The 25,431-nt window shown below is 42.3% G+C and overlaps 1 protein-coding gene across 1 annotated transcript in view; it reads left to right on the top strand.

Moving 5' to 3' along the window:
• Positions 1-24,885, top strand: part of LOC311232899 (endothelial cell-selective adhesion molecule-like) — a gene marked incomplete at its 5' end in the record, with an annotated part of 27,265 nt that extends 2,380 nt beyond the window's left edge. Inside the window, 5 exons of the mRNA XM_084319733.1 lie at positions 12,114-12,315; positions 14,139-14,294; positions 16,329-16,451; positions 19,250-19,379; positions 21,191-24,885. Coding sequence (XP_084175859.1) covers positions 12,114-12,315; positions 14,139-14,294; positions 16,329-16,451; positions 19,250-19,379; positions 21,191-21,728 — 1,149 coding nt within the window. The 3' untranslated portion in view covers positions 21,729-24,885. The remainder of the gene's footprint in view (positions 1-12,113; positions 12,316-14,138; positions 14,295-16,328; positions 16,452-19,249; positions 19,380-21,190) is intronic.
• Between the last annotated feature and the right edge of the window lie 546 nt (positions 24,886-25,431).

The raw sequence follows: 25,431 nt of genomic DNA on the forward strand, positions 1-25,431 counted from the left end.
GGTGTGTGTGTGTGTGTGTGTGTGTGTGTGTGTGTGTGTGTGTGTGTGTGTGTGTGTGTGTGTGTGTGTGTGTGTGTGTGTGTGTGTGTGTGTGTGTGTGTGTGTGTGTGTGTGTGTGTTGTGTGTGTGTGTGTGTGTGTGTGTGTGTGTGTGTGTGTGTGTGTGTGTGTGTGTGTGTGTGTGTGTGTGTGTGTGTGTGTGTGTGTGTGTGTGTGTGTGTGTGTGTGTGTGTGTGTGTGTGTGTGTGTGTGTGTGTGTGTGTGTGTGTGTGTGTGTGTGTGTGTGTGTGTGTGTGTGTGTGTGTGTGTGTGTGTGTGTGTGTGTGTGTGTGTGTGTGTGTGTGTGTGTGTGTGTGTGTGTGTGTGTGTGTGTGTGTGTGTGTGTGTGTGTGTGTGTGTGTGTGTGTGTGTGTGTGTGTGTGTGTGTGTGTGTGTGTGTGTGTGTGTGTGTGTGTGTGTGTGTGTGTGTGTGTGTGTGTGTGTGTGTGTGTGTGTGTGTGTGTGTGTGTGTGTGTGTGTGTGTGTGTGTGTGTGTGTGTGTGTGTGTGTGTGTGTGTGTGTGTGTGTGTGTGTGTGTGTGTGTGTGTGTGTGTGTGTGTGTGTGTGTGTGTGTGTGTGTGTGTGTGTGTGTGTGTGTGTGTGTGTGTGTGTGTGTGTGTGTGTGTGTGTGTGTGTGTGTGTGTGTGTGTGTGTGTGTGTGTGTGTGTGTGTGTGTGTGTGTGTGTGTGTGTGTGTGTGTGTGTGTGTGTGTGTGTGTGTGTGTGTGTGTGTGTGTGTGTGTGTGTGTGTGTGTGTGTGTGTGTGTGTGTGTGTGTGTGTGTGTGTGTGTGTGTGTGTGTGTGTGTGTGTGTGTGTGTGTGTGTGTGTGTGTGTGTGTGTGTGTGTGTGTGTGGTGTGTGTGTGTGTGTGTGTGTGTGTGTGTGTGTGTGTGTGTGTGTGTGTGTGTGTGTGTGTGTGTGTGTGTGTGTGTGTGTGTGTGTGTGTGTGTGTGTGTGTGTGTGTGTGTGTGTGTGTGTGTGTGTGTGTGTGTGTGTGTGTGTGTGTGTGTGTGTGTGTGTGTGTGTGAGAACGAATGAATGACATTTTATTTTCGTGTCATGTTGTCCGACGACCCATCCCTTTGTATGTGTGTGTGTGTGTGTGTGTGTGTGTGTGTGTGTGTGTGTGTGCACGCAAGCGGGCCGTGCATGCATGTGTGAGGGAGTTGCATGATAACTAAAGGTGGCAGTACAGTAGGTTAAACTCAAAGGCAAAGTTACCAGTAACAGAAACCCATATATACTGGCCAGTACCAGCTAGCCCAGGGGTCAGCAACCTTTACTATCAAAAGAGCCACTTTTCCCCCGTCCCACAAAATGCTCAGGGAGCCGCACAACCTATTTACCCTTAAAATGAAGATAACACAAGTCTATAACGTTTTATATATCCCCAAGCATACCCCACATTTAGCATAAAACGCCTGACAATTGCATACCCAAAGTAATTTGCGATTTATTATACTTTATACTTATAGCACACAGTTTGTTACATTAATGGAATTATAAAGCAACAAAAATAAACATTTTGACTTTTTATTGCTGTTTTTACCTGTTATAACAAAGGGAAACCTCAAACTCTTATGAAGAGGAGAAAAAATACCGGCTGTGTAGACCGACTTTGAAATAAAACCCTGAACTATTCAGGTATATTTGAGTCCTTCCCTTATTTGTGGAACATTTATAAAATAAAAAAGTAGTCCACTTTGAAAAAAGACTACCATGTGTAGACCTACTTTGAAATAAAACACAGAAAAGGAGAAAAAACACAAAATTTAGCACCACATATCAGGCATACAGGTAAGCCTGCATCGTTAGTCGTGAAAGCAAATTAATCTGTCCACGCTGAATTAAACCCTCTATTTTCCTCAGATTTTCCTTTTTTTGGATTTATCCATGGTTAGCTTACTGGGGGGTCGGAAACTCAAGATTAGCCACTTGCAGACGGCAGGGAGAGGCGCGGGGTGTGACGTACTGTATATTTTAGTTGATGAAATATTTTTGTTGACTAAATATTTTAGTTGATGAAATATTTTTTTCATTTCAGTGTCACAGTATGACATTGATCTCCAAAATAAGAGAACAAAAAAGAAATAAAAAAAAAGCTTAAAAAAGAAGTAAAAATTTTTAATTTTTTTTGGCCAGGGAGCCGCAGCTGATTGGCTAAAGAGCCGCATGCGGCTCCGGAGCCGCAGGTTGCCGACCCCTGAGCTAGCCGGTGTACACTGCTGGATATACTGTATACTGGTCAATACCAGATAGCCAGCGTACTGTACACTGTGGTGACCGAAGCCAATGCTATGCCACAAATGTGTAATCTTGTTCTTACAAACTTGCCACAACAAGCATACTGTCACCTTAAAGGAACACGCCAACATTATGGGAAATGTGCTTACTGTCTTCTTCAAGAAGATAGATAAAAATTTCCTCTCTGTGCGTTGAGTAGAAAGCTATCCGGCTGCAGGCTAGCCTAGCTTAGCACAAATTAATGGAAGCGGATACGGACCCCTAGCTTAGTTTACAACTCCAGTAGAGGTGTTTTTGGCCAACAGCTAGGCTAGTGGTCCATATCCACTTCCATTCATTTGTGCTAAGCTAGGCTAGCTTGCAGCCGGATAGCTTTCTACTGAACTCAAGGAGAGGACGTTAGTATCTATCTTCTTGTCTGACTCTGGAGAAGACGGTAAACATCCCATAATGTGTTCCTTTAAGGATACACTTTTCACTTCAACAAGTATACTGTCACCTTCAATCAAAAGCTCTGATTTTCAGCTTTCAAAGACAGTTTCTATATTTATAGATATTGACTTTCCAAGAACAGTACAATGTACATTCTGTTCTAGGCTGAATTTTCCCTTTAATCTGGCAACGCTCTTCCTTTGGAAACCCAAATAAATTAATCCAAGAGCTTAAAGGAACAGTTCACTTTATTTAAGAAGCTTATCTGTCATTTTAATCCATCCATAAAGCACCGGCACCAGTGTTTCAGTTTTTGAGATCTTGGGAGTAGAAATGGTTAGCAATGCTTAGTTCCTCTCTCTCTCTGAGGAAGAAAACAATATTATATATTATTATGTATATTATAAATAATATTATATAATATTATGATTCAGTCCTTCTATTTGCATAGTAGGCCTATTTCATTACATCATCATTGGAGACATATTTGTAGGCAAACGTCTAATGATTGATAGGTCGTTTTGAATAAAAAGAAAAAGGGTGAAAACAATGCATGTAATAAAACATAAAAAATAGATCTCATCTACAATACAATAATCACAGTCTGAGTGTCAGAATGTATTAAAAGGCTAATTATCAGCAGCCCAGATATTTACATCCAGGTCACAAATGTGAGGGTTCTTTCTCTGATTTCAAACTTTGGGAGAGAGTGGTTTTGAATTCACAAATATTGACTGAACTGTCGTCAGGCACACGATCAGATTCAATCAATTCTCAAAATGGGTCAGACGTTCACCTTTAAAAATAAAGCCCAGCGACTAGCACAGCCGGTCCGACTGACCCCACCCCCCTCTGATCTTCTATTGTTCTTTTTCAAATTTACCATTTTAATAGCGTAGGACCTGGCTACGTCCTGGCTTACATGTCTGCTTATAGTTTAGATTATCATGATGAGACGGTACAGATGGAGCTGTCCTCAGAGCAGATCAGATGAAGAGGGGGGGGGGGGGGGGGGGGGGGGGCTCCATCTGCTCCTCTCTTAAAAAATATACTTACTGTCTATTTACAAAAAAAATTATATATAAAAAAAAAAAATAACTAGGTATTAAGAAAAAAAGGTAAATGTTTTTTTATCCAAAGTGCTTTACAATTTGTTTCTCACATTTTACTCACTCACTCACACATTCACACACCAACGGCAGAGGCAACCATGCAAGGGGCCAACCTGCTCATCAGGAGCAATTAGGGGTTAAGTGTCTTGCTCAAGGAGACTTCAACACGCTGCCCGGGAGGAGCTGGAATCGAACCGGGAACCTCCTGATTACCAGACGACTGCTCTACCCGAGCCACTGGTCGCTACTAAATATTCGTCCTTGTCTATAATACTACCTACTATGCTAATATGTCTATACTACTATGCAAATAAATAAAAGTATTCGGTCAGATGAAGATGATAATATATTTATTTTTAATGTATTTATAATTTTTTTTTTTTTTTATATTTTTTTTATTATTGCAAAACAAAAAATTATTAAAAGTCAGTACTCGGCACACAATGCATAATGAAACTTTCAAGGTGGTTATAATATATGCAAGTACAGAAACAGGATAAAACAAAAATAGTCTATAATAACATTTTAGCCGTATACAGTGTATATCCAGCGAAATTACAATTATATAAATGTTAGTATATAATATACCCCTAATACCTATTTTCTAAAACCCTACACACATATCGCTGCTGTCGGGACAAAACCTCATAACTCCATTTTTTGAATTTTTTTTTATTATATAAATCAACTCCGTAGATCATCCTCCATATGTGTGTGTGGGTTTTACAAAGTTTAAACAATGGGAAAGCATTAAACCGATCATCTGTCTAAACCTCCTAACTCTATTCACCCTCAAATCTGTGTTAGTTTTTTTCATCTGCTGAAAAGTTGGGTTTTTGGAGTTATGAGGTTTTGTCCCGACAGCAGCGATATGCTCCAGCTCAAACCCCCCCCTCTCGGACCCCCTCTTGGATAGTACCTCCATTATCCCTCACTCCTAACCAGACACCACCATTATAAGCTAGCTTTTATTCTCCCCACCACTTCTAACCACATTGACATTTTGGATTCATTGAGCCCCAGAATTCTTGCTGTAGATATTTCTTGATATATCACATCGAGATATGTAAGAAACCACACTTTTCGGCACATTTTTTCCGGTTGAAACCAACGTGATGCGATCAGTTTTTTAGCTACTGTGATACCCGATAAAACCAATCTTTTTAGTTGTGGATTCACTGCAAACTCAAAAACATCATTCAATAGTAATACCGCGGGGTGTACAGGTATATTCCAAAATACGAGTGTTGATAATTGTTGGGACACATCTTTCCAGAATGCCTTAACTGGTGGGCAGTCCCAATACATGTGCATAAATGTTCCTTCGTCCCCATTTGTACATTGGGAGCATTTGGAGTCTTGTATAAGCCCCATTTTGCACAGCCTTATAGGAGTCAAGTATGTCCTGTGAATATAGTTCAGATTGATTTGTTGATGATCCGGGTTCCTTGATGTAAGTCGGACATTTGCCCAGGCTCCTTGCCAATCAAAGTCATATTCCAGGTCTGGTATATCCCTCCTCCAGACAGTGTCTATTTGAAGGGTTTCATACGAGGACGTTAGTAATTGATAATAAAAACTTGATACAAAACCTCCCAATGTATCGGTTTCATAGAAAAATTTGTGGTATCTGTGGTGTTCAATTGGTACGAGTAATGGAACACCGTGAGATCTCATACAAAGTCGTAACTGTATGTAAAAAAGCCATGTGGACTCGGTGAGGTTAAACTTTATGCATATTTCGACATAACTACAGAGGCCCTTGTTATTAAAAATATCCCCTAATGAGTGTATGCCTTTCTCTTCCCATATAGGGAATCTTATAGGTCGTTTTCCCATTAAGAGTGCATTGTTATTGAATATGGGAGTGTGATTATGCCATTCTTGAGGGTTAGGATATTTCTTTTGTGTTTCCCGCCATGTTCTGATTGCATGGGTAATTATTGGGCCAAATTCTCGCTCACAATGCTTGATTGAAAGTTTAGTGTGTGCTATGTCTTTCAGTCTCTGTGGGGCTACCATGTTTTCTTCTAATTCTCTCCAAGATACCAAAGCCTGGGGGTCAAACCATATCTTCACTGGTCTTAATGTGAAGGCCTTAAAATATTGTAAAAAATCTGGGACTGCCATGCCACCGTCTGCTTTATTTCTCTGTGCGGTGGATTTTTTTATGCGAGGTGGTTTGTTATTCCAAATATATTTGTATGTGGAGGTTTGTAATCTTTTCCAGTAGCCCTCTGGAGGAGGTAACGGAAGCATTGAGCTGAAGAAATTGATTCTTGGTAATACATCCATCTTAACTATTGATACCCTTGCCTGTACTGAGTTTTTAAGTTTTGCCCACCTGTCCAGGTCGTCTTTGATTTTGTTCTGTATTTTTGTGTAATTGTGCTTCACCGTTTGTCTTATGGTGGGAAATATTTCCACACCCAAGCATCTGAAATGTTTGACCATGGGTATCGCACCTGGGAGGGTTGTGTCTTTTTTTGCACTGGTGTTAAGAGGAAGAAAAGCCGACTTAGGCCAATTTATTTTAAATCCCGATAAATCACCAAAGTTTTCTATCAACTTGAGTATATGCGGCAATGTGTTGTTGGGGTTTTGCATGAACAATATTACGTCGTCCGCATATAAACTAATTTTAAGATGTGTGCCCTTGATTACTATTGGTTCTATGTGTTGGGATTGTCTTATAAATTGTGCTAAAGGTTCTAATGATAGATCGAATAGTCCGGGACTAAGAGGGCAACCCTGTCTGGCTGAGCGTGATACCGGAAAGATATCGGAGATGAATGTGCCTGTTGTAATCCTGGCCGATGGGTCCTTGTATAGTACTTTAATCATATCAATGAATCCTTTTCCTAACCCCATCCTTTCTAATACTGCCCATAGAAACGACCATTCCAACCTGTCAAATGCTTTCATAGCATCCAGGGATAGTATCGCCTTAGGTGTGGTGTCCTCTTTGTCTGCATCTAGTACGTGCAGTATTCGCCTTATGTTATCATTGATCAGGCGACCTTTTATGAAGCCTGTTTGGTCCGGATGAACTAAAGACGTCATATGCTTTTGCAATCTGATGGCTAATATCTTAGAGTACAGTTTGACATCGGTTCCGAGGAGGCTTAAAGGACGGTAACTACCGCACTCAGTGGGGTCTTTGTCTTTTTTGTGAAGAACTGAAATGAGTGCGGTATTTTGGTGTTTATGGAAGCTTCCCTCTTTGACTGAGTATAAGATCATATTTAGTAATAAGGGTCCAAATATGTCCCAGCAAGAAATGTACATTTCTGATGGGATACCGTCAATTCCCGGAGCCTTGCCGTTTTTCATTCCGGATATGGCCTTCTTGAGTTCTTCTAATGTGATCGGTACTTCTAACTGTTTAGCGTCGTCCTCCGTAAGTTTAGGGAGAGTAATTTGATTAAGATATGTGTCTAATTTGTCTTGATCAAAGGTCGTTTCTGAATTATATAAATCGGAGTAGAATTCTTTGAATGTATCGTTTATTATTTTGGGTTCTGTTACTAGAGCTTGTTGTTTCCTAATGGCAGTTATATCTGCAAATTTTGCATTAATTCTTAGTCGCATGGCTAATAGGTGACTAGGTTTAGAGCCTTGGAAGTACTGCTGTTGTCTTGTGCTGCGTATTTGCAATTCCGATTTTTGTCTGTATATTGCTTTGATCTCTGTCTTTAGAATGTTAACTTGGTTTTCTAGTCAAGTAGAGTTGTTGTATTTTAAAGAATTAAAAAGCGTTGAGTAAAGCGTTTCCATTTCAGATAGTTTTGTGTTTTGATTTTTGCGCAATATGGAGGAAAATCTATCCGAGAAATCCTTAATCATAGTCTTTACCGACATCCATAATATTCTGGGATCTTGCACCGAGTTAGCATTATCCCGTAGGAATATTGTGAGAGCTTCTTTAATTTGTGTAATGAATTCATTGTTGTTAAGCAGCATAGAATTAAAACGCCATCTTGGGGCCCGGGAAGACAGTGTATAGGATCTAACATTTCCATTCTATTGCAATAGAATGTCGCTTTTGGTCTTGCACCTTCCCTTACTGTAATGAAGTGTTGTGATAAATGACAGAAAAAATAAAATAAAAAATAAAAAAAGAGAATAAACTTTCATCGACATATTCATTTGAACCCTCTACTAACGTGTGGAAAAAAGGAAAAAAGGAAAAGATTGTAGAGCAATATTGACACCTTAATGTGAAGAACATTGGAAAAGAACAATGTAAGTTAAAATATATTTTAAAAAATATAGAGTAATGAGAAGAAAAAATTAAATAAAATAAAAATCAATGGAAAGATATAGATAAGGAATGAGAGATAGAATAATTATCAACGTGGAGAAGCCACTAGAATCGAATTAACAGATTAGATAAGATAGAAAAGCAGCGCCTTTTAGAGCTTCAATGTGCCTTCAATGGAGTGATTACTTAAATTGTTAGAATAACCTTGTAGTGTTCATACGTTTAAGTGTGGTTAATTTTTAAAATATTATTAAAGACTGATAGAACTTAATTTAATTTATTATCTGCTATGTGTATACACACCGGATGTTTATTGTTAGAGTTGTAGGCTTCGTTGTCATGGTGCCTTATATTCTAGAAGGTTGTAGAGTATACTAGTGCCTAGACTATTTTATGTTCCAGAATGATCTAAGAGACCCAGGGCATTTGAGCGATAAACCCAGAATATTCCAGATAGATCTTTTTGCAATGATATGTATTTGTCTCCTCAGAGACCAGAGTCTGAAATTATAATGTATTATGAATCGTATTATACACAGTACACATTGTTATAGATGGCTTGCATATCGTCTGCTACCTTGATGAACACAATAAAGTCATTCTAACACTGGTATACATTGAGAAAGAGGCTTATATGTTTCCGGCATTTTCGTCCTGCCTTGGGTTATTTGCTCCATTTCGATTCAGAAAATCCTCAGCTTCAATAGGTGTGTATATACCTGACCTGCGGCCGTCACTGCCCAAGAATGATAACAGCGCTGGGTATGATAGCCTTGGCTTGTAACCGGCTTTGAACAGCTTTTGCATCACCTCTTTGTATGGTAGACGTCGGATGATGGCATCTTTGCTCAAATCTTCGTAGATAAATATTGGTTTACCACCATAATTCAGATTCCCACGTTGGTTGCGAGCAAATTTGATGATGTCATCCCTTGTTGTAGTCTTCCGCAGGGTGACAATGATGACTCTTGGCCCGTTGATTCTTTGCCCCCGAGAACCGATTCTGTAAACTTGGTCCACTTCTGGCACTTTGTTTGGATCGATGTTACTCAAAATCGTTGATAACACTGTTGGAAAGTTGGGATCTTCGCAGTTTACTGCTTCATCAAGCCCTACAATGCGGATGTTATTCCGCCTGTGGTAGCGTTGGGTTTCTAGTAGCCTCTCCGTCGCTTCGTTTTTAAGCCCTTGTATTTCCCTCCGATATTCTACTTTCACTCTTTCCATCTCTTTTCCCATCTCTGTCATGCCACCTTCGTTCGCCTTGACTGCCTTTGTGATTTCTGTCACCGTATTCTCCACTGTCGTGATTCGCATGGACTGTAAAGCGCCCGCTCTCATAACCTCTTCGAATTTAGTATCGATGTGTTCAACGTGTGCTTTGAAAGCGACCATCTGTTCTTTTACGTGTGCTTTGAAAGCGACCATCTGTTCTTTTATCAGGATAGTCAGGGAGTTGAAGTCGGGTTGTGTAATTGAACTGCTTGTGTCAGTTGATGTTGTTGGAGCAGTGAGGGATCCGATGGATGTTTTTGCTATTATCTTCTCAAAATCGCCTGCTTTTTCCTTCACAGTACTTTTTTCTGATGTTCCTGTTATGTTGTCATCTATTGTTTCCCTCTCGGGGCCAGTTGTCTTTGGTCCCTGTGTATTCTCCTCTATATTCCCCGCGTCGGGGCTCACCAACGGATCTGCCACAACGTCGCCTGTCATTTTCTTTGATCGTGTTTCAATCGGCGCCGTTAGAATTGCCGTTTCTTGTTTCTTTCCCGTCCTTTCCTTATCCTTAACCATGTTGTCTTTTGATATAGTTAGTAGAAGGTCTTATCAATACATACGATGTGGTCTAATCTCTTTTGGTATTGTCCAAATAAGGTTTTTAAACGAAATTAACGATAACGGGAGCGGAGCTGTAACCAATTGCGTGCGCTACATATTGCAGCTAAACCGGAAGTCCATGTATTTATAATTTTTTACACATAATTTTGAATTATGTAGTTAGGCAGGAGACATGTTCAAAAAGAGCTGACTAAATCAGAGCGACTTGCATCCAAACCGGCAAAAAGGTACAATCCTGACAGTCAACAATAACTGGTATTGTTTGGGTCAAACTGAAGGTCATAGCAAACATAGACAATAAGAAGAATTACAACAAGCTCTTTTTTGTTGTAATTCTTCTCATTGGGGGGGGGGGGGGGGTTTGTCATTTATATATATTTATTTATTCTCACCGTATATATCCATATATTATTTATCCATACATGTCTGTACATACCTGCATATAATCCTTTTTACATATTTGTGAAAAAATAAAATACTCTTACTAGTTACGCTGCTGGCCAGTATGACTTACTACCATAGCGTGTTTATACCTGTATCACTGTACATATTAATACTACAACTCTGTACATACATTACTCAGTAGTACTAATTCATATATTTTATACCCTGTTTAATCACATGTACATTGTATATTACTATTGCACTGTACTGTTACATTTGCACTCTGGTTGGATGTCAAACATCTTCAGATTCAGAGATTCAGATTCAGATTCCTTTATTGTCACTTATTTCAGTACTTTACAGCAAGAAGAGTGAACATCTATTTATTGTGGTCCCTCGACTATATCAGCTTCCAATAATAAAATACAATACATTTAGCATAGAATAAAATAAGATTACTAAAACAAGATTACTACAGTATATACAGTTCAAAAAAAGTGTGCAGTGCAATACAATAAATTTAGCATAGAATAAAATAAGATGACTAAAATAAAGATGACTATATACAGTTCTAAAAAGTGTGCATTGCAGATCAGGATGTACATCTTTTGGTTGTACTGTACTTGTGCTGTATGATGACTGTACTGTACTTGTGCCGTACGATGACTGTACTGTACTTGTGCCGTACGATGACTGTACTGTACTCGTGCTGTACGATGACTGTACTGTACTCGTGCTGTACGATGACTGTACTGTACTCGTGCTGTACGATGACTGTACTGTACTCGTGCTGTACGATGACTGTACTGTACTCGTGCTGTATGATGACTGTACTGTACTCGTGCTGTATGATGACTGTACTGTACTCGTGCTGTACGATGACTGTACTGTACTCGTGCTGTACGATGACTGTACTGTACTCGTGCTGTATGATGACTGTACTGTACTCGTGCTGTATGATGACTGTACTGTACTCGTGCTGTACGATGACTGTACTGTACTCGTGCTGTACGATGACTGTACTGTACTCGTGCTGTACGATGACTGTACTGTACTCGTGCTGTACGATGACTGTACTGTACTCGTGCTGTGCGATGACGACGCTGATTCTCCGAAGTTGTACCTCATCTCATTTCTGCATTGTACTGTATACTGTATTGTATTGTAACTCAGTTACTCGTTTTTTTCTACTCTGTATTGTATATATGTATATTGAACACTTTTTGTTTACACTTTGTTTACGTACTTGACTTTCTATTTTATACTTATCTATTTTTATCTAGCACACTCTCAGGAGCATAACGGAAAAAAGCATTTCATATAAAAGTATTCTGTATTGACTCCGGTTGTCGGCGTTGCCTCCGGCTTGGGACGGCCGTCATACTAACTCAATTGGCAGAGTTAGCGGGTGGAAGTCGATGGGTGGTAATCTGGACGGTGTTGACAGCGACTCCTACAGGTCGGTTGGGGACGCTTGCACAGCAGAGACAGGAAGTAACGGGGGTAGTGTGAGCCTCCCACACGTTACACCTTGCCAATGAGATTCCGCACTGGCAGGTGAAAAGATGTGACAGGCTGCCTCCTCGTGTATCGGAGGGGACACGTGATGCAAGGCTTCTATCCTCCCTACAACTGGCCAGTGGGGGGCATAGGCGAGCAACGTTCAAGACAGGGGAGGGAAGAATTGGCACAGTGGAATTGGGATGGGAGAAAAATAGAAAAAGAGGAGAAAAAAGTGGATCAAAATAAGTATTCTAACTAATAAAAAATAAAAAAAAGACACCGATTCTCCGCATTACAGGTCATCTCGTACTCCACCAACTCCATCAACGTGGGCAACTCCCACCACAACGGGCGTGTGGGCTTCACCTCCGGCATGCCCTCCGCCAACCTGTCGCTCTACATCAACAGCACCCGGGAGGCGGACTCGGGCCGCTACGTCTGCCAGGTCCTCATCCCCGGCATCCCCGGCTTCACCTCGGACCTCCGCCTCGATGTGAAGGGTAAGAGATACGTGCTGCTGATGTCTCTGGTGGTGTCTGGTCTCACTACGGCCTGGAGACTTAAGAGATACGACACACAGGCTGATGTCCCTGGTGGTGGTCTGGTCTCACTTCGGCCTGGAGACTTCTTAAGGGTTTCTGAATTTTATGTTTATATATGCAAATGAGGCACTTCCCCATTAAATTATGTGCACATTTATGGCTGCAATCAGGCAAAATGAAGTAAAATAAACACAATAATTGTGTGTTATTGACGTCTAGTTTCATAGAAGACATGTTTAGGAAGCAAAATATAACAAAATCTCAAAATCAAATCAACCAAAAACATTATATTTGCCTATTCCCCTGGGGTGTCTTGCCTTAACACATTGAGTGCCACGCCCCTTCCGGGAAGTGCATCTGGCCTTGCCGTCCATTAACTCCATGTAAACGCGCACCTTGTTTGTAGAGCTAAATCTATATTTTATATTATAGATATGGGTCTAATAACGCCGTCGATTGTCAGTGAGTTGCTTCTGGTCAACGTGCAAAAAAACTGATTATTTTTTCATCCGTACATTTCCGTTTTATACTGTTTTGAATATGAATATAATTTGGGTGCTTGTGAGCGTGTGTTATTGGAATGAATGATTGATTGATTGAACATTTTATTAATGTTCGCCTTGCTTCAAACTGGTTATGCTTAGGCCCTCTTTCGAAGTCGGTTATGCTTAGAGTTTATCTTTAGAGCAGGGCGATAGACCACCAGCCCTGATTCCAAACTCTAAGCATAACCGACTTCGAAAGAGGGCCTAAGCATAACCAGTTCGAAACAAGGCGGACATTAATTAAATGTTCAATCAATCAATCCAATAACACATGCTCACTTAAAACAGCGCACCTCCCAGCTGCTTCTATAGAAAGTAGGTTAAAAAGAAAATAAAAAAATTCTTATTTTTTTTTTATCTACTTTTTCTGCTGATGGTTATGTGAATAAATCTCCATTATGCTTCAATTAATGTGTGTTTATTGTATAGCAATAAGGTTGGATGGATTCGGCAATTGTATAAAGATGTACAGTAAGCACTGTCTATCTGTAATACAATTTTCAATCAATCATTCCAATAACACACGCTCACGTCATTCTTAGATGGCATGCCTTGAAACAGTGCACCTCCGAGCTGCTTCTACACATGGAGGCAACTTCTCTTTTTTTTTTAACTACTTTTTCTGCGGATGGTTTTGTCAATAAATCTTCAATTAATGTGTGTTTATTGTATAGCAATAAGGTTGGATGAATGCGCCAATTGTATAAAAGCCATTACAATTAACAGCCATTACACCACTTGTAGTGTGTGTTATGCGAATTAGAGCAACAACCACCCCTAGGCATGCTCTAATTCTCATAACACACTCCTGCGTGTGATGTAATGCTTAATTAAACCAGTAATATATTCCTTACCTCTTATCACCTGGCTGCTTGTTACACAAAATGATAATTGATTGAGTGAAATATAATAGTTGTAATATATTTGTATTTATATATATTTATATTTGTTGTTGTGGTGTTGCTCACCACAGTGGTAAATAAGTAAAGTGGTTTGTACTAAATTAAACAAGGACACAGTGTCATAGCCATGCCTGGGAACCACCACTAGGGGGAGAGTGGCTAACAATGAGTGAGTGAGTGAGTGAGTGAGTGAGTGAGTGAGTGAGTGAGTGAGTGAGTGAGTGAGTGAGTGAGTGAGTGAGTGAGTGAGTGAGTGAGTGAATGAATGAATGAATGAGTGAGTGAGTGACATTGCTTCACATCTAAAATAAAATGTCTCTTCTCCCTCTCCTAGTCCCGCCCTCCGTCCCAGAATGCTCTCTGTCGGGGAAGCCGGTGCTGAAGGGTAACGTCACTCTGAACTGTGGGTCCAATTTCGGCCGACCGGTTCCTCTCTACCTCTGGCAGAAGACCAGTCCCACCCAGGAGGTCTTCTTTATGCCCATGCTCAGTGAGTAGACCCACCACGTCTTCACACAGAGCGCAGTTTGTTTTCTGTGTAACCATTTCAAGCTGGAGTTGCTCTTTTTTATATAATAGCTATGGATGTTAAAGGGGCACTTCACCAAAAACAACGCTGTTTTATTTTGCACATCATTTCACACACGTCCAAAAACTCGAAACAGTTTTGCGCACATTCATTTAGTTTGACAGTAGATTACCTTGAATATTGTGATGTCATCATCGGGGACACTGAATCCTTGAATCCTTGAATCCTCCTCCATGAAATTATGTAGATGTAAAGAATTGCAATACCTTGTCTTATAGGGACTGCTACCTTCGAGCTGTAATTAACACAACACAAGAATTCAATGGCCCTGATGAAGTTGACTAGTAGAGCAGACAGCATCTATCTATCAGCTGGTGAAGTTGACTTGTAGAGCAGACAGCATCTATCTATCAGCTGACAGACACGTACTGAGCATGTTCTAATTGTTCTATGAACCAGACGACCATGTTGTTTACTGAACTGGCCTCTCAGGGCTTCCGTATGTCAGCGTATTCACTGGGTGAGCAACTTATGTTGAAATTAATTCAATTCAATTCAATTCAATTAAAAAAACGTTATTAGTCCCGCAACTTAGGGGCAATTTAGGCCCTGTTTAGACGGAAACGCTAGCAGGTGAATCCGCAAAAATATTTTTTCGGATGTGCCTTTTGTTTATACGGCAACGGCGTTTTTACGGGGAGAAACCGCAAAAAAGTGAGACCACCTTCCTGGGTGGAATTCCTAGAAACGATAAACCTTTGCGCTATCATCTAAACTGTCAAACCGCATAAAACTATGACGAAAGGGTTCTCAAGGCTCTCGTCGCGCGTACTGCTTACATCACAGGCATGCGCCAGTAGCCTAGAAGCGTAAACAAAGCATGTCTGATTCTATCCATGGCGATCACCTGAAGGCTACATTGGCAGCACTTTTAAATACACAAGATTAATCTGTCCCGCGGCTACCGCAACTATTAGTGACTGGAGCCACTGTCTGTGAGTGACTCTGCTTTGGTCCAATCACATTCCCCCACCCACAGTCTGCGAATCAGAGGCAGAGTAGGGCGGGTCTTCACAGCACGTCATGTGACATATGCGCCAATCGTGTGACAGCGGGGCTCCGTCGTCTCGAGTCTTTACCGCCTCGTCTGCACGCAGAATTCCGTCCCAAAACACTAGTCTAAACGCAACATTAAAAGTGAGACCGCAAGTCGACTTTTGCGGTTTCTGTTCAGACTCTCTCCGTCTAAACATGGCCTTAGAGCATGATACGGCAAACAGCTGCATTTCTACACATTCAAGACAAAACAAGACAAAACAGGGACAAGAGACATACTGTACATGACACTTCAAAGCACAAGAGACATGACACTGCTAGAACGGGATCCCTACATTGTTAATCTGTCAAGTCTAATAAATAAATAGATTCGGTCAGTACAAAAAAAGTGCACTTTCGTCAAAAATGTTAAAATCAAGGGGTCAAAGGGTGCATGTTAGTTTATTGTTTATTGTTTAAAATGATCCCCATTAGCTGTCACCTAAGTGGCGAGATAGTCTTCCTGGGGTCCACACAGAAAGACAACAGAACACACAAAACATAACAACATGAGATACATATGAAAATCACAATTAACAATGATAATCTAAAAACAGTCAAACATTGTAGACATTATCAACATCAGAATATTTTGCTCACATATTTAAGTAGTGCATTCTCAGGTGGTATTTGAAAGACGCTTTGCTATTCAATTTACTTATGGTCAGTGGGCAGTTATTCCAATGATTGATGGCACAATAAACAACAGTCCTTAAACTGACCAGTAAACTGACCATTCCTTGTACTGTGGCCAATGTTACTTACTCCAGTTCTATAACACCTCCATGAGGACAGGTGCAGAGTGCCAAGCGCTACCAGTAGCGACCACTGCAGTAGTTCTATGTCCACCCGCACTGGTCCGGTGCCTCCATGTTGACGCGCTTCCTGTCTGTGTTTCAGATGACAAGGCCGGCACTCTGAAGCTGAGCAACTTGAGCAGCTCCATGTCTGGGAAGTACAAGTGCACGTCTACTAACAGCGCCGGGTCAGAATCCTGCTTCATCAACCTGGAGATCATCAGCTGTACGTACTGTAGCGCTCCAGACCTCACGCTTAAAGGCCCTATATGGATAACATTCAGCCACTAGATGTCGCACTAGAGCACCAGCAAGTCATTGATCAGGTTCATTCCACGTGAGGGGAAATGGCGAGTAGGGGGAGGGATACATGCATGCATGTAAACAACAACATTCATCTTGGACCCGCAAAAAAATCTTTTAAATGATAAATTCCTTAATCAATGCTTTTTTGAGGGGAAATTAAGCAATACTTTACTTGCTTTCTAAAAGTTCTGAGGGTGTTTTTTTTTGTATTATTACATAAACATGTTAGCAGTAGCACCCTTAACTCTTGACAAAAACAGCTGTTGTATAAATCATTTACAAATGATTGGTTGGGTTTGTGTCTCGATTGCGTTTCTTGTAAACTCTCTGGTTGCTAGGCAACCTTTCAAAATTAAAATCAGCAACTGTGGTACACAAGCTAAACCATGATGATACAACAGTCCCAGCCGGGGTCCAGTCAGGATCTAAAGACAATGGAGACCCTCACGGTGTGCCAGACAGGCCACAGCACGACTAAACCAGTGGAGACGAGACATAAATCACCATATGGGATGACTTTGAGTATGTTATTGCATGTTTTGGGCATAGTTATGTGGAATAGTCTATGCTATTGTTGAGTGTTGATGTGTGTGTGTACGTTGTGTGTCTATGCTGTTGTTAACACATCCTGCGCCAAAAACGAGTTTACTCGTTATTGCCCGCCAATCTAATAACGCGAGTTTACTAGTTTTTATGATCGTTATTTCCTTTATTCACTATTGGCATTCATAATTCATCCAGGAAGGCTCCGGGAGCCAGCTGGACCCTGTCTGATATTGCAACGCCTCAATACCGCCACCTGGTGGATTTCGGGGCGAGTTGCACTCCACTCTAAACCGGATGTGGCGCTCTGTGCATCGGGGAAAATCCTCCGGCAGAGCTATCTTGTTATGTTGATCAAGACAAACACTTGAGTGCATGGGATCGTTTTCGAGACGCAAGAATCAATATGCTTTCGGCGTTTATTGCGTCATACAAACGGAAAATGGATCTAGCAGATCGAAATCAAATAATTGGAATTTTTTTTCTTCTGACTCATCGGCCACAGGTAAGAGGAATCTAACGTTAATTCCTCTGGGAGTGAGTTTTACTTCTATGTGCCGTAGTCACACTATCGCGGCACATATCCATTACATTCACCCCCCCTAAACTCACACCACCAAAGGCATCCGGGTCACGGCACCACTGTAGCCGGTTCAACGCTGAACCTGCCACTACTTCGACCATGCCTTGAGTGGGAGTCGAACCCCGGGCGTCCGCAAACCGCTGCGCCAAGAAAGGAATTCCCTTCTAAGCGCTCAGTTTGGATGCCTCTGGGGAGTGAGTTTTACTTCTATGTGCCGTAGTCACACTATCGCGGCACATATCCGTTACAGGAGCATAATGTATACCGAGCATATGCATTTGAATTTTTTAATATAGCATGTATAGGAACGAAACGCCAATAGATTATGTATAATATGCGTCTGGGCTATACACTCTAAAAACATACTTATATTCACGACGGTACTAACACGACAATGTATGAATGGAAAAATATAACGTTCCCACATCCGGAACGATAGATACCCGATGTTGAATGCACCATAGTAATGTCGATATAGCTATAATATTTGTTTTGATCGACTTTTTCTCCTCCTTTTTCTATTTTTCTCCCATCCCAATTTAGCCGTACCAATTCTCCCCTCCCCTGTCTTGATCGTTGCTCGCATGTGCCCCCCACTGGCCGGTTGTAGGGAGGATAGAAGAAGCCCATCACATGTCCCCTCCGATACATGTGGAGGCAGCCAGTCACATCTTTTCACCTGCCAGTGCAGACGCTCATTGGCGAGGAGTAACGTGTAGGAGGCTCACACTGTCCCCGCCATTTTCCTGACTTTGCTGTGCAGGCGCCCCAACCGACCTGTAGGAGTCGCTGTTCACAACGACCAGACTACCACCAATCGACTTCCCTCCCGCTAACTCTGCCAATTGAGTTAGTATGACAGTCGGCCCAAGCCGGAGGCAACGCTGACAGCCGGATTCGATATCGGTGTCTCTTGCGTTGGTGATGAGCGCAATGTCCGCTGCGCCACCCAGCCGCCCCAATATAGCTATAATATTTTAAAAGCTTTAGCCCTGCAAAGAAGGTGAGCGACTCCATAGGCTTACAGCACTGGCAGAGAGTGGTATAAGATGGGCAAACTGCGTGGCACAGAATGTGTTAAGTGTCGATGTGTGTACGTTGTGTGTCATGCTGTTGTTGAGTGTTGATGTGTGTGTGTACGTTGTGTGTCATGCTGTTGTTGAGTGTTGATGTGTGTACGTTGTGTGTCATGCTGTTGTTGAGTGTTGATGTGTGTACGTTGTGTGTCTATGCTGTTGTTGAGTGTTGATGTGTGTATGTTGTGTGTCTATGCTGTTGTTGAGTCTTGATGTGTGTTGATGTGTGTACATTGTGTGTCTATGCTATTGTTGATGTGTGTTGATGTGTGTACATTGTGTGTCTATGCTATTGTTGATGTGTGTTGATGTGTGTACGTTGTGTGTCTATGCTATTGTTGAGTGTTGATGTGTGTGTACGTTGTGTGTCTATGCTATTGTTGATGAGTGTTGATGAGTGTTGATGTGTGTTGATGTGTGTACGTTGTGTGTCTATGCTATTGTTGATGAGTGTTGATGAGTGTTGATGTGTGTTGATGCGTGTACGTTTTGTGTGCTCTCCCTGTCGGTCTGTAGCCACTAACGCAGGGGTGATAGCAGGAGCCACGGTGGGCGCTGTGGTTGGCTTCCTCATCATCCTCTTCTTCCTCATCTTCCTGCTGCGGAGAAGAAGAGAAACAGAGGACGACATGGCCAACGACATCAAGTGAGATCATGTGGATTCACTTCACTTCAAAAACCTATTTTCCAAAGCTAGTTTAGTAACAGTAACATTAACATTAACAGCATCTGATGCCTTTGATACCTTTAAAGAAAGTACAGGCCTACAAAATGAAAAATAAATGTTATAGAATGTTAGCTTCTTAAAGGGGAGATGAAGCATAGCGATATATAAACATAGTCATAGCATCAAATTAGTATTTAGATAAACCACAGAAAAAAATCACGTTATAAAAATAAGGCGTTTCTAAGAAAAAACGATTTGTTATGTCCATTTATGTAGCATTTATGAACATGTGCGCCGCCATTTTGTTGCTGACGTCACGGTGTTGGTTTGGTGTGGCTCCTAGTATACACTGCTGGTTAGCTGCATATAGTAAACATGGATTGTCGGGTCAGTCAGTAAATAAAATGTTGCCTACCAAACAACGGGACCCCATGGTTCTTTTTGTATTGCTCCTGGCTACCTAGCTCCAGTTCAACCAGCGTCGCGGAGCATTTAGCTACCTGGCTACCTAGCTCCAGTTCAACCAGCATCGCGGGGCATTTAGCTACCTGGCTACCTAGCTACGGTTCAACCAGCGTCGCAGGGCATTTAGCCTGCTGGCTACCTAGCGATGCTGGTTGAACTGGAGCTAGGTAGCCAGCAGGCTAAATGCTCCGTGACGCTGGTTGAACTGGAGCTAGGTAGCCAGGTAGCTAAATGCCCCGCGACGCTGGTTGAACTGGAGCTAGGTAGCCAGGTAGCTAAATGCCCCGTGACGCTGGTTGAACTGGAGCTAGGTAGCCAGGTAGCTAAATGCTCCGCAACGCTGGTTGAACTGCCTGGGCCGGTCTGTCTGTCGAAGACCGAGGGAACCGCATCGGGCTTCAGCTGATTAGTGGTCTTCTGGACAAACCTCCCACCCCCAACAACATAATCCGAGGCAATGAAGTGTTCACTGCAGATCTTCATTCCCTGTCCAACAGGCTGATCGCGCCGCTTGAGTGCAGCCAGCCAACGTGCCAACAACACTGTTTTTTTCACTGGTAGTTTGTGGAAATGAACCAACTTTCCTCTCTCTTTCACACGGTAAAATTAGTTTGAACAGCCAGGAGCAATACAAAAAGAACCACGCGGTCCCGTTGTTTGGTAGGCAACATTTTATTTACTGACTGACCCGACAATCCATGTTTACTATAGGCAGCTAACCAGCAGTGTATACTAGGAGCCAGACCAAACCAACACCGTGACATCACCATCTAAAATGGCGTTGCCCATGGCGAAAACAGGGAAATTATATTTGATTTTTCAGACAAATAAGCAGGATTTCACATTTGATTATAGGACCCTGTTTTACACAAGGTACACAACAAACAAACTAGGATCACATTGTTCAATGCTTCATCGCCCCTTTAAAGGTAAAATCTGTAATGTCGCCAAACATCGACCTCTATGCAAAAGAGCCCTTCTTGGTACTGCATTTGGTTTACATTCTTGCTCGGATGTGTGGGTTGGAGTGGGGATGGGGGGGGGGGGGGGGTGCTACTGCTGAGAGGTCTGGAGAAATTCACAGTATAATAAGTTACTATGTAGCAGTAATTCTGCAGTAGATAGATAAATAATAATAATAGACGGACGGACAGACAGACAGACAGACAGACAGACAGGCAGACAGACAGACAGACAGACAGACAGACAGACAGACAGACAGACAGACAGACAGACAGACAGACAGACAGACAGACAGACAGACAGACAGACAGACAGACAGACAGACAGACAGACAGTCTCTTAACCCTCTCCTCTCTCCTCAGGGAGGACGCCCAGGCCCCTAAGCGCGTGTCCTGGGCTAAGAGCGGCATGGGCTCCGACATCATCTCCAAGAACGGCACCATGTCGTCCATCGGCTCCGGCCCCCACCACCACAAAGACCCGTCCAACCACCACCTGCACCAGTACCCGCAGCGCCCCGCCTCCGACACCGCCTCCATCATCACCGCCGCGGGCAGCACCACGGCGGGCTACCGGCCCCCCCGCCAGCACGGCGCCTCCACGCCCACCCACTACGGCGGCTACGACAACAGCTCCACCCTCCCCCGCGGCGGCGGGCAGCCCCCCTCCTCGCGGGGCAGCAGCAACGGCAGCCCCCTGCCCAGAACAGAGCGCTCCACCCCGCTCCCCCTGGCCCACCCCGCGCCGCAGGGCTACAGCCAGCCGCCGCTCACGCAGTCCGTGCCCCGCCCGCCGCCCATGCCCATGCCCACCTCGGTGGTCACCGCCTCCAACATCTCTCGCATGGGCGGAGTGCCCATCATGGTGCCAGCGCAGAACCAGGCCGGGTCGCTGGTCTAACTAACGCCAGCCAGAGGGAACACACTTCTTCACACATCAGCTACTAGTTTAGATAGTACTTAGATTTTTTAAAGTATATATATATATAATCAGTTATTAACTTGACTTCAAGTCAAGTCAAGTCAAGTCAAGAGTCAAGAGTTTTATTTGTCACGGCATACAAGTTGACTTTATTTGCCACCTGAAACGCTGGAGGAGGCATATCGCCGTGGCAAGTGGCGAGACCTTTGAACACAGACTGTGTTTATTCAGTGATAAGTATATATACTCACTGAATAAGTATATATACTCACGCCGCTTTTATATTCATTATGCATTGTATACAAAATATGTATAGATATCGATTTCATACATTTGTGCAGTATCTTCTTTTTTATTGTATCGATGTCTTTTTTTTTCTAATCTTTCCGATTCAATTTTTTTCTGATTTTTTTTTTATATAAATGTCCCTATCTTACTCCAGAAATATTAGCTTCTCTCCCCCCGACACCCTGTCAGACGAATCTTTGTTTCAAACGAAGCAGAAGAGCAAAACAAACACGTCCCCTGTATCCTCGAGACACACGAGGACTCTCTCTCTCAGGTGCACGGTCACACCTGTATCCTCGAGGACTCTCTCTCTCTCAGGTGCACGGTCACACCTGTATCCTCGAGACACGAGGACTCTCTCTCAGGTGCACGGTCACACCTGTATCCTCGAGGACTCTCTCTCTCTCTCTCAGGTGCACGGTCACACCTGTGTGGTTAGAACTCTGAGAACTGAACATTCTAACGATGATGTCACAATAGCCAATAATCAGTGAGAGCTGTGTAGTGCTAGAATTCCAAGATAGAATAAAAAAATATATATAATAAAAAAATAAATAAACTCACTCCTCAAAGGGTTATTGCCGTGAGGAAATATGTAGCTAGTATTAAGGAACCTGGAGTAGTTCATCGTCCATTCATCTGAAATCGATCGCCGGACCAACAGACGGACCAAACTAGCTGTGATTTCCATTCACCTCACCAGTGGAAAGAGTCTTTTGCTCATACAAAACAGTTTTTTGGATAGGAGATATATGAACAATAAATATTATCTAATATAAACTCATGTGAAAATAAAGATGGGACACATTCACATACATGCTATCAATGTTTAAAATGCAAAGTATCAACCTTTTCTTTTAGCTTTATGTCCAGTATGTCTTGTAAAATGCTTTAGAAAATGCTTAAAGCATAGTTTTTAACACAGCTTAGAAATGGCTTCTAATAATATTGGACAATATTAACACTAATATTAATACTTCCGCGGGCATATTTCCTGAGTTGTAATGATTTAAAGTTGCTAACCGCACTGAAATTGTAAATAAGATATTTATTGCTTGTTCGACGCGTGACAGATAGTTGTGTTAGACGTGTGACAGGCTCTGATAGTTGTAGACGTGTGACACACAAGTCACTGTGATAGTTCTGTTAGACGTGTGACAGGCTGTCTGATAGTTGTAGACGTGTGACAGGCTGTCTGATAGTTGTAGACGTGTGTCAGGCTGTCTGATAGTTCTGTTAGACGTGTGACAGGCTGTCTGATAGTTCTGTTAGACGTGTGACAGGCTGTCTGATAGTTGTAGACGTGTGACAGGCTGTCTGATAGTTGTAGACGTGTGACAGGCTGTCTGATAGTTCTGTTAGACGTGTGACTAGCTTTTTTTTTTTCATACTGCAATAATGTCCCCTTGGTTTCTTGGACATCTGCTTATCGGTGTACCTCTGTTTCAGTCTCAAATGAAAAGGAACAAGGGAGACATGTATTAAGAGTCAGGGCCCGGCTACATCCATCCATCTCTGAGATGAATCAGTCCTTTGTGTCTGTCATCATTTGTGTGGGCTGACCTCCTGAATGTCTGGTTTGTTTGTAGCATAATAATGTGCTTTGCAGAAACAGCAGATAGATGGTGGCAGGCAGACAGACAGACAGACAGACAGACAGACAGACAGACAGACAGACAGACAGACAGACAGACAGACAGACAGACAGACAGGCAGGCAGGCAGGCAGGCAGGCAGACAGACAGACAGACAGACAGACAGACAGACAGACAGACTGACATACAGACAGACAGACAGACAGACAGACAGACAGACAGACAGACAGACAGACAGACAGACAGACAGACAGACAGACAGACAGACAGACAGACAGACAGACAGACATACAGACAGACAGACAGACAGACAGACAGACAGACAGACAGACAGACGGACGGACTCGTCCTCAGCCCCGTCCAAAAAAAAACGCATCGTCCTCGTTGAAAAAAGAAATAAAAAACGGACACAATGGATGCATGTAGCTGCAGGTCCTTAACATCCCAACGTCCATTCTGCTGTATGTCTTTACACTGGAGGATGTATGTGGTGTTGATGTTGTTGTTGCTGTTATTGATGTTGCTGTTATTGTTGTTACATACACAGAGGGCCAGGCTGAAGAGAGAACGAAACATGTCTAAAACAGAGCTTCCCTGGTGATTCCATGATGCTCAGTACATTTTAGTGAGTGTTAAAAACCACTGCTCTAAAGGCCCAATCTGGAAGTAAGTCCACGTACCTTGTGGTGCAAGTGCTGTCAGGACGTGACCTCTACAGGTCAAGTGTTAAGTGTCTTGAAGGTGTCATTGATTCGTTAAGGTTTGTATAGTTGATAAACACTGGAACAGAATGGACCTGAATACAGTCCAATCTGAAACATGTGAATTATGATGTGAAGAGATTATTCTACATCAATAATAACTACTCTTATTACAATCCACGTGTGTATACCAGTTAATATGCACACATAACTCCCGGATTGGGCTCTTTTTAATGCCACACATTATAGCAATTAATGTATTCAAGACAAGCCTTTTATTTTTTTGTATTTACATATACAGTATATTGTGTCAAGTAAAGAAACAGGCTAAACTTATGAACCATATAATGTCGCTGCAAGTTCTGCAAACAAGATAAGTGAGTTATAAACCATAACAGACTGTATAACTACACATATTGATGGCCAAACGTGTGCTTATTTATGTACAGTATGTGACCTTCTAAAACAATGTGCAGTGTTCACTTGTTCCTTTGGCTTTCATGTTTATGGAAGAAGATTTGTACCAATATTTTCAAATAAAAGATAAATGGTTGTGAAGGTGTTTTTTTCTTTCTTTCATATAGAGATGCTAAATATGATCACTGATGATCACTTCTGGTCTGCCGGTTCCAAAATCAGTAGTTTTACTGTATCTTGTTCTCAGTTTGGCTTGATGCTGGTGCTTCAGTAAAGGTCACAGGGTCACCCAAAATCAAGAGGTTTCTTCCTCTAGGAGTCATGAATGTTCAAATGTGCAACTAACGGGTCAGGAGATATACGTGTCTTTGATTTGAAAATGTTGGCCTGATGGTGGCGCTAGAGAAAAGGTCATAGGGTCACCAAAATCAATAGGTTTCTTTGATTATGGTTACGTATAATGCTTATTCAGCACTCTTGACTAACATGCGACAGTGGCTCAGGAGGTAGAGCAGTAGTCTTGTAATCCGGAGGTTCCCGGTTCGATTCCCGCCCCTCCCGGGCAGCGTGTCGAAGTGTCCTTGAACAAAACACTTAACCCCTAATTGCTCCCGATGAGCAGGTTGGCACCTTGCGTAGTTACCTCCGCCGTCGGTGTGTGAATGGGTAAAAAAGTGAGGTA

Source organism: Notolepis coatsorum, assembly GCF_963971535.1.
Source record: "Notolepis coatsorum genome assembly, chromosome: 8".
NCBI classification, from domain to species: domain Eukaryota; kingdom Metazoa; phylum Chordata; class Actinopteri; order Aulopiformes; family Paralepididae; genus Notolepis; species Notolepis coatsorum.